This window comes from Heptranchias perlo, chromosome 9, assembly GCF_035084215.1.
Source record: "Heptranchias perlo isolate sHepPer1 chromosome 9, sHepPer1.hap1, whole genome shotgun sequence".
In the NCBI taxonomy this organism is placed as follows: Eukaryota; Metazoa; Chordata; class Chondrichthyes; order Hexanchiformes; family Hexanchidae; genus Heptranchias; species Heptranchias perlo.
The window spans coordinates 65,727,160-65,741,324 of record NC_090333.1 but is presented as its reverse complement, the minus strand read 5'-3'; the positions used below and the strand labels follow the sequence as shown (position 1 = coordinate 65,741,324).

General features: G+C 40.9%; 1 protein-coding gene across 1 annotated transcript in view; it reads left to right on the top strand.

Moving 5' to 3' along the window:
* nuf2 (UF2 component of NDC80 kinetochore complex) overlaps nucleotides 1–5,514 on the top strand; it is a 48,774-nt gene extending 43,260 nt beyond the window's left edge. The window contains exons 13-15 of the mRNA XM_067989750.1: nucleotides 1,922–2,097; nucleotides 3,202–3,337; nucleotides 5,089–5,514. Of these exons, the coding sequence (XP_067845851.1) occupies nucleotides 1,922–2,097; nucleotides 3,202–3,337; nucleotides 5,089–5,220 (444 nt within the window). The 3' untranslated portion in view covers nucleotides 5,221–5,514. The remainder of the gene's footprint in view (nucleotides 1–1,921; nucleotides 2,098–3,201; nucleotides 3,338–5,088) is intronic.
* Nucleotides 5,515–14,165: the final 8,651 nt, after the last annotated feature.

Sequence of the window (14,165 nt, the reverse complement as noted above, 5' to 3'; positions counted from 1 at the left end):
TTCTATCCTTTTTTGGTCCAAAGTGGATGACCTCACATTTGTCAGCATTGAATTCCATTTGCCACAGTTTTGCCCATTCACCTAATCTGTCAATATCGCTTTGTAATTTTATGTTTTCATCTACACTGCTTACAATGCCACCAATCTTTGTGTCATCGGCAAACTTAGATATGAGACTTTCTATGCCTTCATCTAAGTCGTTAATAAATATTGTGAATAATTGTGGCCCCAGGACAGATCCCTGCGGGATTCCACTAGTCACATCCTGCCAATGTGAGTACCTACCCATTATCCCTACTCTCTGTCGCCTTTCGCTCAGCCAACTTCCTAACTAAGCCTGTACTTTTCCCTCTATTCCATGGGCTTCTAACTTAGCTAACAGTCTCTTATGTGGGACTTTATCAAATGCCTTCTGGAAGTCCATATAAATAACATCCATTGACATTCCCCTGTCCACTACTTTAGTCACCTCTTCAAAAAATTCAATCAGGTTTGTCAGGCACGACCTACCTTTCACAAATCCATGCTGGCGCTCTCTGATTAACTGAAAATTCTCGAGGTGTTCAGTTACCCTATCCGTAATTATAGACTCCAGCATTTTCCCCACAACAGATGTTAGGCTAACTGGTTTGTAATTCCCCGGTTTCCCTCCCTCTCCTTTCTTAAAAAGCAGAGTGACATGTGCAATTTTCCAATCCAGAGGGACAGTTCCTGGATCTAGAGAACTTTGAAAGATTATAGTTAGGGCATCCGCAATGTGCTCACCTACTTCCTTTAAAACCCTGGGATGGAAACCATCTGGTCCTGGTGATTTGTCACTCTTTAGTGCTGTTATTTTCTTCATTACTGTTGCTTTACTTATGTTCAACTAGTAAAGGAGAATAACTGTTCGATGATGAATTCCAAAACCTCCTCTCCCTTGCAGGGAATTCACTACACTCTCCAATTCCATTCCTTGGGTGTTGTGGTACGATTATTAGGAGCATGGAGGAAATGGCATTTCACTCTGCATCTCAAATCTTACATGCAATTTTCTAATAAGAGGTTACAACATGGAAACAGGCCATTTAGTCCAACCAGTCTGTATTGATGTTTGCTTTCAATGTGAGCAAATAGTTCTGATCACATTACCCACCCTGTTCCCATACCCATTCAATCCCTTTTCCTTAATTCACTTAACCAATCTAATCATGAATGTTGGCAGTTTCTGCCTGAACTCTGGAAGTGAATTCCACAGCCTCACAATTCTGTGTAAAGACACTTCCCCTGCCCTCTGTTCTAAATTTCTTATATTTATTCTTGTATCTATGGCCTCTTGTTCTTGGTCCCTCAATTACTGGAAACGGTCAGCTTTTATGTATCCTGTCCCATCCTTTCATAATTTTAAACATTTCTATCATATCATCCCATAATAAGCATTATTCTAATTTTAAAAAGACCCAATTTTTTGAGTATTTCTTCATATTTTGTGTTTCCTCATACCAACAGTGTCCTAGTGAATCTGCGTTGTACCTCTCTAAGGCCTCAATATCCTTCCTATAGCGTGGAGTCCAGTATTGCCATCAGTACCCTAACTGAGGTCTTAAGTTTTTATATGGTTGAACTGGAGCCGTCCTCATGAGAAGGCACTCTTGAGTTATAGGAAGAGTGTCAAGTTGTAATACTGTTGGTGCTTCAAAGGACAAGACTATTTGATTCCTCTGCTGTTAGAATAAGATATGTTCATGGTATATGGAGGTATATGAAGAAAGAGGATGACTACTATTGTATGTGAAAATTTTTAATATAATTTTAGAACTTGTAACAATCGGCTATCTTGTTCACTTCAATCAAATATCTGTTAGATTTTATGTATTGATCTCTCAAAAGTGAAGCCATCTGACTCATGCAAGAATATATTTTTCCCCTGACCCCTCTACAGATTTGGAACGAAGAAAATGAGCTAGAGAGAAAAAAAATGGAGCTGAAAAACATGCAGACAGAAGAGACTCGGCAGAAAAGGATTCTCTGCTCAAAGCTTGAAAAACAGGATAAGCTACAGATGCAGAGGCATAAAAAGCAGGAAGCTAGGGAACATGATCTTGAATCAGTAGCCACGTATGTAAACTTAACTACTGACTGTTTCAGTTTTTGATTGGCAACTGGAGATAATACTAGGTCGCATCTTTCAGAATCCAAAATTGCAACTGGTTGACACAATGGTTTAAGCACAGTGCTCAGAATTACAAGCATGCTCTGTTAATCTGTATAGAAGTTGAGAACTGACAACTGCCATGGATTCTATTTTTTTGACTTTTTAGTCTTTTACTTGTTTTTGGGGATTGAGAGGGTCAGACTTCAATCAAATTTTGCCCCCGAGTGCCACTACTTGGTGTTGACCTCTCGCTTGTCTTTTTTTACAAATATTGATCTGCATGTCTGTATATGTTTTTATAATTCCTTGTCAATATTCCGATGGAAGAATTTTTGGGTCTAGGCACAAGTGGAATGTGTAATTCAGATCCCTGCTGAATTAGCAATTTAATATTAAAAAATGTTTTATTAAAATAACTATATTGTAGAATTTGCATTGCATTGCATTGCAAGACTTAAGCTGACCAGAAGTGTCAAAACAACTTCATTTGCAGAAGGATTATAATCACTGATGTAATTTTTAGCTTTAAAAATGAATTTCAAATACATTTACTGATTATTTTCAGCATTTGACAAAATGTTGTGGAGAATGTAGATGATTGTACACCAGCTATATCCTGGGATCTCTGTTCAAAAAGCCCCATACAATAAACCAAAGAACTTGCCCAGAGTTGTTGCATGTAATGTTCTTTCACTTGTGTAAAACAGTTCACTCATGCTGAGTTGTGAGTCCTGTTACTTATGATTTCAGATGATAATTTCTGATACATTGATGAATATTGTGTGAGGATTATGACTTGAAGTAGCCATTCAATTGACTGGAGACAGCTTTTGTTGCTGTAGCAGCACCATCTTCCTTAGGTTTTGTGGTAATGTGTTCCAGAGTAAAATTTTGTTTATTTGTAAGAAGATATGTGCTGTTGAATTTAGGCTGCCAGCTTTAATCTTGTAAATTCAGCTCTCAGCCATTCAGGAATGCATGCCTATTTGCTTTGTTTTAAAATATATTGCAAGGTACAATTCAAAACTGTATCACATTTATTTTTCTTTGCATTTTTTTAAAAATAGTGAGTGTGATCAGTTTAAGCTTCGAAGCCAGGAAGTGACCGAACAGATTGCTCAAATAAACAGCGAACGTCAACATATTCTGACAAAAACCCAGTTGTTGCAAGAGAGCTGTGATAAAGATGTGTCTGAATGTCAGGTATGTAATAGCAATATGAAGAAGAGCCTGTAATCTACAATATGGCCTTATTGTAACTACACAGCTAAGTTTTTTGTATGCTTACATTGCTTTGGCTGTTTAACAATCTGAAGACCAGCAGTATTTTAGATTAACTTAAGTCGCTGGTTGACCTGCTGAATACCTCTGGTAACCCCTCAGATAATGAACCCGTCCGTGCCCACGTGTAGCAAGACCTGGACAACATTCAGGCTTGGGCTGATAAGTGGCAAGTAACATTCGTGCCACACGAGTGCCAGGCAATGACCATCTCCACCAAGAGAGAGTCTAACCACCTCCCCTTGACATTCAACGGCATAACCATCACCGAATCCCCCACCATCAACATCCTGGGGGGTCACCATTGACCAGAAACTTAACTGGACCAGCCATATAAATACCGTGGCTACAAGAGGCTGGGTATTCTGCGGCGAGTGACTCCCCAAAGCCTTTCCACTATCTACAAAGCACAAGTCAGGAGTGTGATGGAATACTCTCCACTTGCCTAGATCAGTGCAGCTCCAACAACACTCAAGAAGCTCAACACCATCCAGGACAAAGCAGCCGGCTTGATTGGCACCCTATCCACCACCCTAAACATGCACTCCCTCCACCACCGATGCAGTGTGTACCATCTACAGGATGCACTGCAGCAACTCACCAAGCCTTCTTTGACAACACCTCCCAAGCCTGTGACCTCTCCCACCTAAAAGGACAAGGGCAGCTGGCGCATAGGAACACCAACACCTGCGCATTCCGCTCCAAGTCACACACCATCCTGACTTGGAAATATGTCATCGTGCTTTCATCGTCGCTGGGTCAAAATCCTGAAACTCCCTACCTAACAACAGCACTGTGGGGGAACCTTCACCACACAGACTGCAGCGGTTCAAGAAGGCGGCTCACCACCACCTTCTCAAGGGCATTTAGGGATGGGCAATAAATGCTGGCCTTACCAGCGTCTCCCACATCCCATGAATGAATTTTTTTTTAAAAATCAAACATTGCAACTGGCCACTTGAGAGAAACATTATACAGTGCAGGAGGGAAGTAATCCTATGATATTGCCCAAAATGTCTGTTACAGGTATAAGGATTTGAGTTGTGTGTTTTTCTTTTCTGCTTTGATAGACACTCAGAAGTATGTGGAGTATAGTTTAATTTGAAAAATGATCCTTACTACTTGTACTATGTCGTAGATCGAGCTGTTTAAGAGCATTTTGGTAAATGAAACTTTTGTTCTAAGTCTTTCAGCACTGTCCAAAAGGCTCAAAACTCCTTTTGCCCCAGGACGTAGCATTTTAATTGTAGCTGGACTAGTCCAGGATCATAGTGAAGCCAATTGCTAACCAATGTAAAAATTGAGGTCTTTCCTATTATTAAGCTGATAAACTTTTAACAGAAATTAGAGTATTTAATGTTTTATCTTGGAACCAGAACTCCAAAATTGAGGCTTCATTTCAATTCATTCACCGAATTCTATTAATGTAGATGACACTGCACATCAGCAGACAGATTGTAGTGCCATACGGAATCTCTACTGGCCTCATCAAAATGACCTTCCTGTACTGACCACTTGGAAGATACTAATTGCAGTGGCCAACAAGTATAAGGCACATTCTAACCCACTAATGCTATTAAATGAGTAAAGAAAAATATTCTGAAGGGGAAGGTGGGGATGCGCAGTACTTCGATTAAAGTTTTGAGCTCTGTTCTTGATTTATTTGCTAACAGAATCTCTATTCGAACTTGCTGACTCATCTGGAACAATATCATGAACGTTTGGCCACAGTGACACAGAAGGCTACTTATGAGGGACGTGAGCAAATGGCAGAGCTCGAGAGTGCCATGAATGAAAGAAATTAAAGCTGCCCAGTCTGCATTCACTTCAAATCTTTGTACAACTTTGATTTTATTTGTTAATCTTAAGTCTCCTGTCTCTTCAGTTTATCTTTAACAAGTGACAAATAAAATTATTCTTCAGCAGATGTTTCAAAGGTTTTGAGTTTCAGCTAGTATATTTGTCACTAATTTGAACTTTTTTTGTATATAGCATGCTTAAAAATGCACAACTTGAGAAAAGCATTATTCTCTACAGTGCAAAATGAAATTTGTATTTTCATGCCGTTCTTTGCATTTTTAAAGTATGACTGTTGATGTCTAACTTTGTAAAACTACGTAAAAAAAATAAACTACTCAAATTAATGAGGACTGTCACAGTTAATATGCTAATACTGTAGATAGTGTTTTAAGGATTACATTTTATTGAAATACTGACCCAAGGAGGAAGTACAGCAATGCTTTTCCAGGAATATTCTCTGCTGTTTGCCTCCTTAACTGCTACTCTGACAACTGTTTCATTTTCATTCACTTTTAAACTCCTGCAGTAATTTTAAATGGTTAGAGGATTGCATCTTTGAATTCAAAAGCAACCAAATGTGGATCCACACGAACCTTTTCCCATCCTGTTCATGTATCCCTCTATTCCCATCTCCTTGTCAAACCTCCCCTTAAATGCATCAATGCTATCAGCTTCAACCACTTCATGTGGCAGCAAGTTCCACATTCTTAACGCTGTAAAGAAATGACTCCTAAATTCTTGTATTTATGCCCCCTTATTCTGGACTCGCACACAAGTGGAAACAGTTTCTCCACATCGATCCCTTCATAATTTTAAATACCTTCTTTGAGGCTCCTCTTTTCCAGAGAAAATAGCCACAGCCTGTGCAATCTTTCCTGATAGTTGCATCCTCTCAATTCTGGTTACATCCTTGTAAATTTTTTCTGCACTTTCTCCAGTGCTTCAATATCTTTTTTGTGGCATGGAGACCAGAACTAATACTTTTGAGTGAACATTCGACTGCAGTAGAGGGGAAAGCTGGTATTTAATGCACTTACAGTATGTGAATACACAATATGAATGTTCTGTGTACATGCTTATTTTCTCTATTGAAAATGTACTGCTCCTAATTAAAATATTTAGCTGCACTATGTAATGTATATGAACTACATTAGACAGAGTACATTCTTGCATTGTGTTCCTGCAGTTTTGAATGGCCTACTTCCATTAGATTAGAACCTGAACTGTATATTAACTGAACTGCATCCCCTTTATATTGGGCCAGAAATTGATGGGAAGTCGCTCCATTAGAATGACTCATTAATGTCACATGCCATTATTTGTAAAATACCCAGCAATTTGCGGAGTAAAAGATAAGCCATGAGTTCCGATCTTTGCAAATTGCTGGACGATTTGCGCTGCTTTGCTATTAGCGTGGCCAGAGCTGATAAAAGTCCCTTCTTAAGGGCGATCATGAAATTGCTGGATTTAGGACATTATTACAAATTATTCCCGGAGCAGTAATTATTGCCACAGAGGACCTGTGATTTATGGTCCTCACATGACACTCAATCTTGGTGGCCCATAAAGGGACCAATGAAGCAGTGGTGTTTCACTCCAGCAGTAGTGAATTGTTCCCGAAGGTTTTTTATACTTTTTATTTGCCTTGGCAGTCTTTTTGTTCCAGTCTTGCCACCCGCACTCCTGTTAGTGTCAGAAGGCAATAATTTTCACAGTGCTAAGCTGTTTTGACATTCAGAAGAGGGTCACTCCAAATGCCAATTAGATAGATTTTCAGAAAATAGCATTTTGGGATACATTACATGACTAATTTGAAAACATGACATGGTAAGTGTAGCATGTTTGGGAGGAAAAAGGTGACTTTGGACCTATGGTTCCCAAAGCTTTCCACCGCTGGGCGTTTCCTTGTGTCGTTTGTCATTAGACTAATTGATAGATTGATTGCTATGATTAGTCAACAACTTCATTATCGTATCATGTGACTACCAGGATGATGGAAGGTGAACTAGATGGACCTTGGTCTTTTTTTGTCTAGCAATTCCTGTTCTTATGAGTACAATGGCATACTCACTGGATATTCCACTGTTTGTACATTTTGCACACCTGCCTTGCCATTCACTTATTAACTTCTGAAGGACCAATACAGCAATTCCCAAATACAACTGGGTTACAATGTCCTCTTTGATTGTTCTCTTCAATTTTTTTTCTTTTCCTTTCTGTCTCAATATTTTGTTTAACTCTCATTCACCCTATTTCCTTCTCCGTCTTTTGCTCTGTTTCTTTAACCTTTTCTTTCATTGGTCAAGGTGATAAGCAATTGGGCACAATGTTCACTAGGTCCCAGATGCGACATTGACATTGGTGCACAATTATCAGATTAATGTTCCAGCATTTTGCAGCACAAATTTAGTGCGATATTGATGGTGAGCATAAAAGTCCAATTCGCCGCCAAACTATTGCAGCAATTTCTGGCCCAATGTATATATCTACCTATACACTTGAATTCAGTACGCACTTTGTTCAATTTCAGGAATCACTGCTTTTTTAATGGCAAATTTTTTAGCAGGACTTCCTATTGGCAAGTGATAGAAAATTGCTGGCTGTACAAAGATAGGAAACCACTTTTGGGAATTTGAAGGTAAAACTTTTTTGTCCAAAAAATATCAAGAGTAAAGCTTGAACTTTTTACAGGATAATTGTTTTTCCTGCAAAAAAGATGTATATTCAAGGGTTGTAAGAACATGAGTAGGAGTAGGCCATATGGTCCCTCGAGCCTGCTCCGCCATTCAATCATATGGCTGATCTTCGACCTCAACTCCACTTTCCCGCCCCATCACCGTCTCCCTTGATTCCCTTTGAGTCCAAAAATCTATCCATTTCAGCCTTGAATATATTTAATGACTCAGCATCCACAGCCCTGTGGGGTAGAGAATTCCAAAGATTCACAACTCTCTGGGTGAAAAAATTCTTCCTCACCTCAGTCTTGAATGGCTGAACCCTTATCCTGCAATTATGTCCCCTAGTTCTAGACTCTCTAGCCAGGGGAAACAATCTCTTAGCATCAACCCTGTCAAGCCCCCTCGTAATCTTTATGTTTCAATGAGATCACCTCATTCTTCTAACGTCCAGAGAGTATAGGCCCATTCTGCTCAACCTCTCTTCATAGGCCAGCCCTCTCATCCCAGGAATTAATCTAGTGAACCCTTGTTGCACCGCCTCTAGGGCAAGTATATCCTTCCCTAGATAAGGAGACCAAAACTACATAGTACTCCAGGTGAGGTCTCACCAGTGCCCTGTACAACAGTAGTAAGACTTCCTTACTCTTGTACTCCAACCCCCTTGCAATAAAGGCCAACATGCTATTTGCTTTCTTAATTGCTTGCTGTACCTGCATACTAGCTTTTTGTGTTTCTTGTATGAGGACACCCAGTTATCTTTGAACACCAACATTTAATAGTTTCTCACCATTTAAAAAAAATTCTGTTTTTCTATTCTTCTTACCAAAGTGAATAACCTCACTTTTCCCCACATTATACTCCATCTGCCACCTTCTTGCCCACTCACCTAACCTGTCTATATCCCTTTGCAGACTCTTTGTGTCCTCCTCACAGCTTATTTTCCCACCTAGCTTTGTATCGTCAGCAAACTTGGATACATTGCACTCGGTCCCTTCATCTGAGTCATTAATATAGATTGTAAATAGCTGAGGCCCAAGCACCGATCCTTGCAGCACCCCTCTAATTACAGCCTGCCAACTCGAGAATGACCTGTTTACCCCTACTCTTGTTTGTTTAATGCATTTATTAAAGCATCTAATTTCTTTATTGTCCCAGAGAAAGAACTCTTCCCAGTCAGTCCTTGTCCCCTCTTGGGTATGTTAGTGGTTTGGTTTTTATTCCCAATTTGTAGGTGGGATTTAGGTCCCAGCCTTGCCTCAACATGCGTGCCCCCCACCCCAATTCTTACTGAATCTGACCAGCAATTAAACACTTATTCCCTACACAGCTCTGCTGGAAAACAAATTGTGTGGCACTCAATCCTGATTGCCACAATATCCTGATACAGCTGAGGAGATAACCAGTATGACGAAGGATTTGGGCAGAAACGAATCAAAGTGGGGAATGTATAGATGATGGAGAACGATTGGCTTCCTTAATGCCAACCCATCCAGTTTGCGTTTCGGAGCTTTCCTCCTTCGTCAGAGAAAATGCCTGGTGATTCCAGGCATTGTTCTCTGACTATATATGCTGTGCCTTTATGCAACTCTTCACTCACCTGACGAAGGAGGAAAGCTCCGAAAGCTTGTGATTTTAAATAAAGCTGTTGGACTATAACCTGGTGTTGTGCGACTCCTTACGTTTGTCCACCCCAGTCCATCACCGGCATCTCCACATCATAACTATTTTATAATTTGTGTGTTACGTAGTATAATGCTTCTGTCATAAATGGTGTTTCCTTAAGGCACACTACTTTGCCACAAGAGACCTGCTATTACTTCATATATCTTTATACTGAAAACATAATTGAGATGGAGATCTCGGAGACAAGGTAATAAAGTTGATTTTGACATTTGGCCTTGTATTGAGGATTAAAAGGAGGTTTAACAACTTATAGACTGGTGTCCTTGAGTGGTGCTGAGCTCTAAGCTTTTTAATTCTGGAAAATAAACTTTTTAGCCAGCATAGGTTGGATGTCTTGTTAAAATAATTATAAAAAGGTTATGTGGAGCTGTTCATATGGCTTAATGCAATTAGAACTTATCCATGAATAAATGAGCTCAAGGCTGTAATTTAATTGAGTTACACATGGCTTTTTACTACTCCCTTCAGAACCTGAAGTAAACTGACAGTCACGGGGCATAATTAATAGAAATCAAGAATGCAGAATTCCACGAGTAAGAACAGAGAACAAATCGGAGTTGCTTTTCTTCGCATTAAAATAAATTGTGTCCCACAGCTCCCCGTTGATTATTCTACATGTGGAGAAGATGTTTTGTTGGGTCATGTGAGCTGCTTTTGACATCTGTCTAGAGAACAAAATTGCCATTTGTTGTATAAATTGTGGGCTGTCTCACTCTGAAATTAAGTAGCAGCTACTGTGAGCAATTTAATTTTTGAGCTTGTAACATGTTGACACCCCTTTTGGATACAATTGTAAAGCTTAATCTCTGTAACTGCTAATTGGGTGACCATCTATGCACATAACTGTTCTTTAAACCTGGCAGGCGAATGAGTGAGTAATACAATGTGAAAATAATCGTAACCGCTCTCCAATGGTTCGTTGCTAAATGGCAATTTGTGGTCTGTGTTGCGTTAATTGATCTCAGTCGGGACCGAAGTGCTACAATGGCCCTCACGCCCAGGGACAAGAAAGGAAATAAAAATCACAGTGATCTTGCTCCCCATTTGCTAGCCAGTGATTTATGCTGGGAAGTGTGCATATGTGATTTCTATTGAGAAAGGGACTGGGGGTCGGCTCTGTTGCAATGATCTGTTGACGCTCATTTGCTCGACTTGTACGTGGAGATTGGACTCTTGGATGTGCTACAAGATGACAGTTGATATTTATAGATCATACCTAACATGAAGGGAAAATATATTGCATATTCATGTGTCCTGTTTTAGTAAAACTTTTTGGTTGAAGATCTTGATAGACGTAATTACGGATAAAACTTAAGTTCCTTCAAACTAGCTGTTGCATGTATTGAGAGTCAAAACTAAAAAAAACTTTAAATTAAGATCAGTAGAGGGCGCTAATGATCTATTTACCTTTTGTGTAACATTTGTATAATCATTTAATGGTACTGAACTTAAGAACATAAGAAATAGGAGCAGGAATAGGTCTTACGGCCCTTTCAGCCTGCTTTGCCATTCACTAAGATCTACCTCAACTCCACTTTCCCGCCGTATCACCGTATCCCTTGATTCTCTTAATGTCTAAAAATCTATCAATCTCCGCCTTGAATAGACTGAATGACTGAGCATCCACAGCGTTCTGGGGTAGAGAATTCCAACAATTCACAACCTTCTGAGTGAAGAAATCTTTTGTCATCTCTGTTCTAAATGGCCGACCCCTATCTTGAGCCTATGACTCTAGTTCTAGACTCTCCAGTGTAATGTTCATCCGGTAGAATCTGTTCAAATGAAACTTGCAAACAGGAGGCAATTATGACAAGAATATTGGACAACTGCTGACTAGCCAGGTTTGTCGTACAATAAGGCATCCCTTACTTAAACTCACCAAACTCGTATATAAATGCAGTAACATATTTGTTTTTTTCATGATGTGGTGCAACCACCCTCCAGTACCTCATCCAAATGGCTATTCGTGTGGAACCTGGACAATTGGCAGGCTATTCAACTGTGGCGTTTGTTAGATCAGATCCTGTCCTCACCAGAAATGTCCACATACACAAGTATTTTCCAGCATAGTATACTGGATAGTGATCAGAATGTCTCCACCCCATTTTTTCCTGACCCATCCTAGAATAGATAACCCACTACGGACTGGAGATCAAACTTGGCAACTTTCTGGGCTGAATGGCTCAGTACCATTTTAGGAAAGGCATTTTACTCACTGGGACAGGAGTTCCTAGATGTTGAAACTTAAAAGTGATAGGCCAATTATTTGTTGGAAGGCTTGCGATGAAATTGGTTTTGGCAATATTCCTATATTTCCTAGGGGGGATGTGACTCCACAATATAAACTGTTGTGGATTAGGAATCTGCACAACCTCAAAAATGAGAAACTTAAGCCTGCGACAGAACTTGCCATGAACTTTTTAGCAAATGCATCTCACCCTGGTTTTCATTATAATAGCTTATAGTGAAGATAAGTCATGATCATTTTAGCTTCCACATTGTAAAGCCCACATTTTAACTTAGTCTGCTGTGTGCCAATTTTCCTTTTGGAGTTTAATATAGCTAACTGCAGAGGTTATCAAAAATACCTTGCATGTTTGGCCTAAAAATATTCTGAGTTGAGTAGTTTAAATCCTTTTAAAATAAAGACCATGATTTTAGCAAGGCGACGTGAACTCACTGGGTTGGTAAGTAGTTGCGTGGGAAACCCGGAAATAATTTTAGCGCGTCAGATTGTGCGATCGCAACTCAATTGAAGGCACTTAATTTTACTTCTGGATTTTTCAGTCTCCAAGCTGCTCAGGGGGCCTGCTGCGCACCCATGTGATGTGATGTGAACTCCACTATTTAAAGGGTCAATGCAAAAATGGATTTCGAAGGAGAAAGGAGGTAACACCGAGAAGGAAGGGCATAGAGCAAAGGCAGCACTGACCCACCCCTTGACGTTCTACTGGCTGGTGTGTGAAGCAGGAGGGAGGTGGTGTACCCAATGGATAGGAGGAAGAAACCTGCTTCTGCCACCAAGAAGGCCTGGCTGGAGGTGAGCAGCAGGAGCACTTGTCCAGGTCTTGGCTGCAGCGCTGGAAGCATTTTAATGACCTAACCAGGTCAGGAAAAGTTGAGTACATTTACTGATTCACCCACATCCTGTGTGGTGCAATACCCTCTCACTCTGTTGGCATGACTACTCCATCGCATAACTCCACCCAGTTAAATTTCAGCAGCAACCATCCTTCACTTTCTATGCACTTCCTCAACTCCCCATTTATTCACCCACCACTGCCACTCACCCCAATCCTGATGCAGTGTGATGTATCTGCATCATAGCACCTCCTGATGCATCTCTTTCATGGTTAGCCTCACTGAAAGCAATCCATTCATAGAGTGAATACGTCACCTTCAGTCACTCATGGATCGATTGTTTGTCCCCTTGTAGGAGAAGAGAGCGCAAAACGCAAGGGAGAGTACCAGAACTGGAGGTGGTCCATCACATATAGTGGAGCTAACAGATGTGGAGGAGGAGGCAATGGAAATAAGTTGGACCATTGCATAGCCATCTGTCAGAGATGAAGAGATTGGCAACCGGCAGCTCGCTGGTGACAGAACTTTAATATCTTTCGCACAAGTGATGAATTGATTTTTATCAATGAGTGAACTGTTCCAGACCTCAGTATGGTCTTTGGAAAGATTGTCACTTTTCTGATGAATAATTAATATCGATTTCTATTGTCTTCCAGGGCCTTCACTCCTTCAAGAAGAATCTGCCGAAATGGAAGAAAGCAATTTCCCAGAGGATGTCATTCCTTCTGAGGGTGCACTGTCACAGGACACAAAGCAATGCATCAACGCAGATACTGGCACTTCAGTGGGTCCTGTTAGCCAGATAGTTGGGTTGTTGCCTGGTGATTCAGCACTCACAAATGTGCACGAGCAGACACTGGTGGCAGGGCCAGCTGTGGAGAGTCCACGGCGGGGGGGGCACACACCTCTCCAAGCTCTGCTCAGCTGGACCCAGATGATGAACCCCGGGAGATATTGTTAAGAGTGAGGATGATCGGGGAGCAGCTCCACTGTTGCGAGGTAATGGAAAAGGTGTCTCGCACACTCTCCACAATAGCGGGTAGGATGGAGGAGCCCAACTCCATCACTAGTGGACTGGTGACGCGGGTAAGTGCGGGAATGTCTGTGATGGAGAGAATGGCAGCCTCCATCGAGCTTCAAGCACGGCTCACAAATGTGTCCATGCAGGCCCTGACAATGGCCGTAGGACTCCAGATGCCATAGACATAGACATAGAAAATAGGAGCAGGAGTAGGCCATTCGGCCCTTCGAGCCTGCTCCACCATTCAATGTGATCATGGCTGATCCTCTATCTCAATACCATATTCCCGCTCTCTCCCCATACCCGTTGATGCCTTTTGTGTCTAGGAATCTATCTATCTCCTTCTTAAATATATTCAGTGACTTGGCCTCCACAGCCTTCTGTGGTAGAGAATTCCACCGGTTCACCACCCTCTAAGTGAAGAAATTTCTCCTCATCTCAGTCCTAAATGTCCTACCCCGTATCCTGAGACTGTGATCCCTTGTTC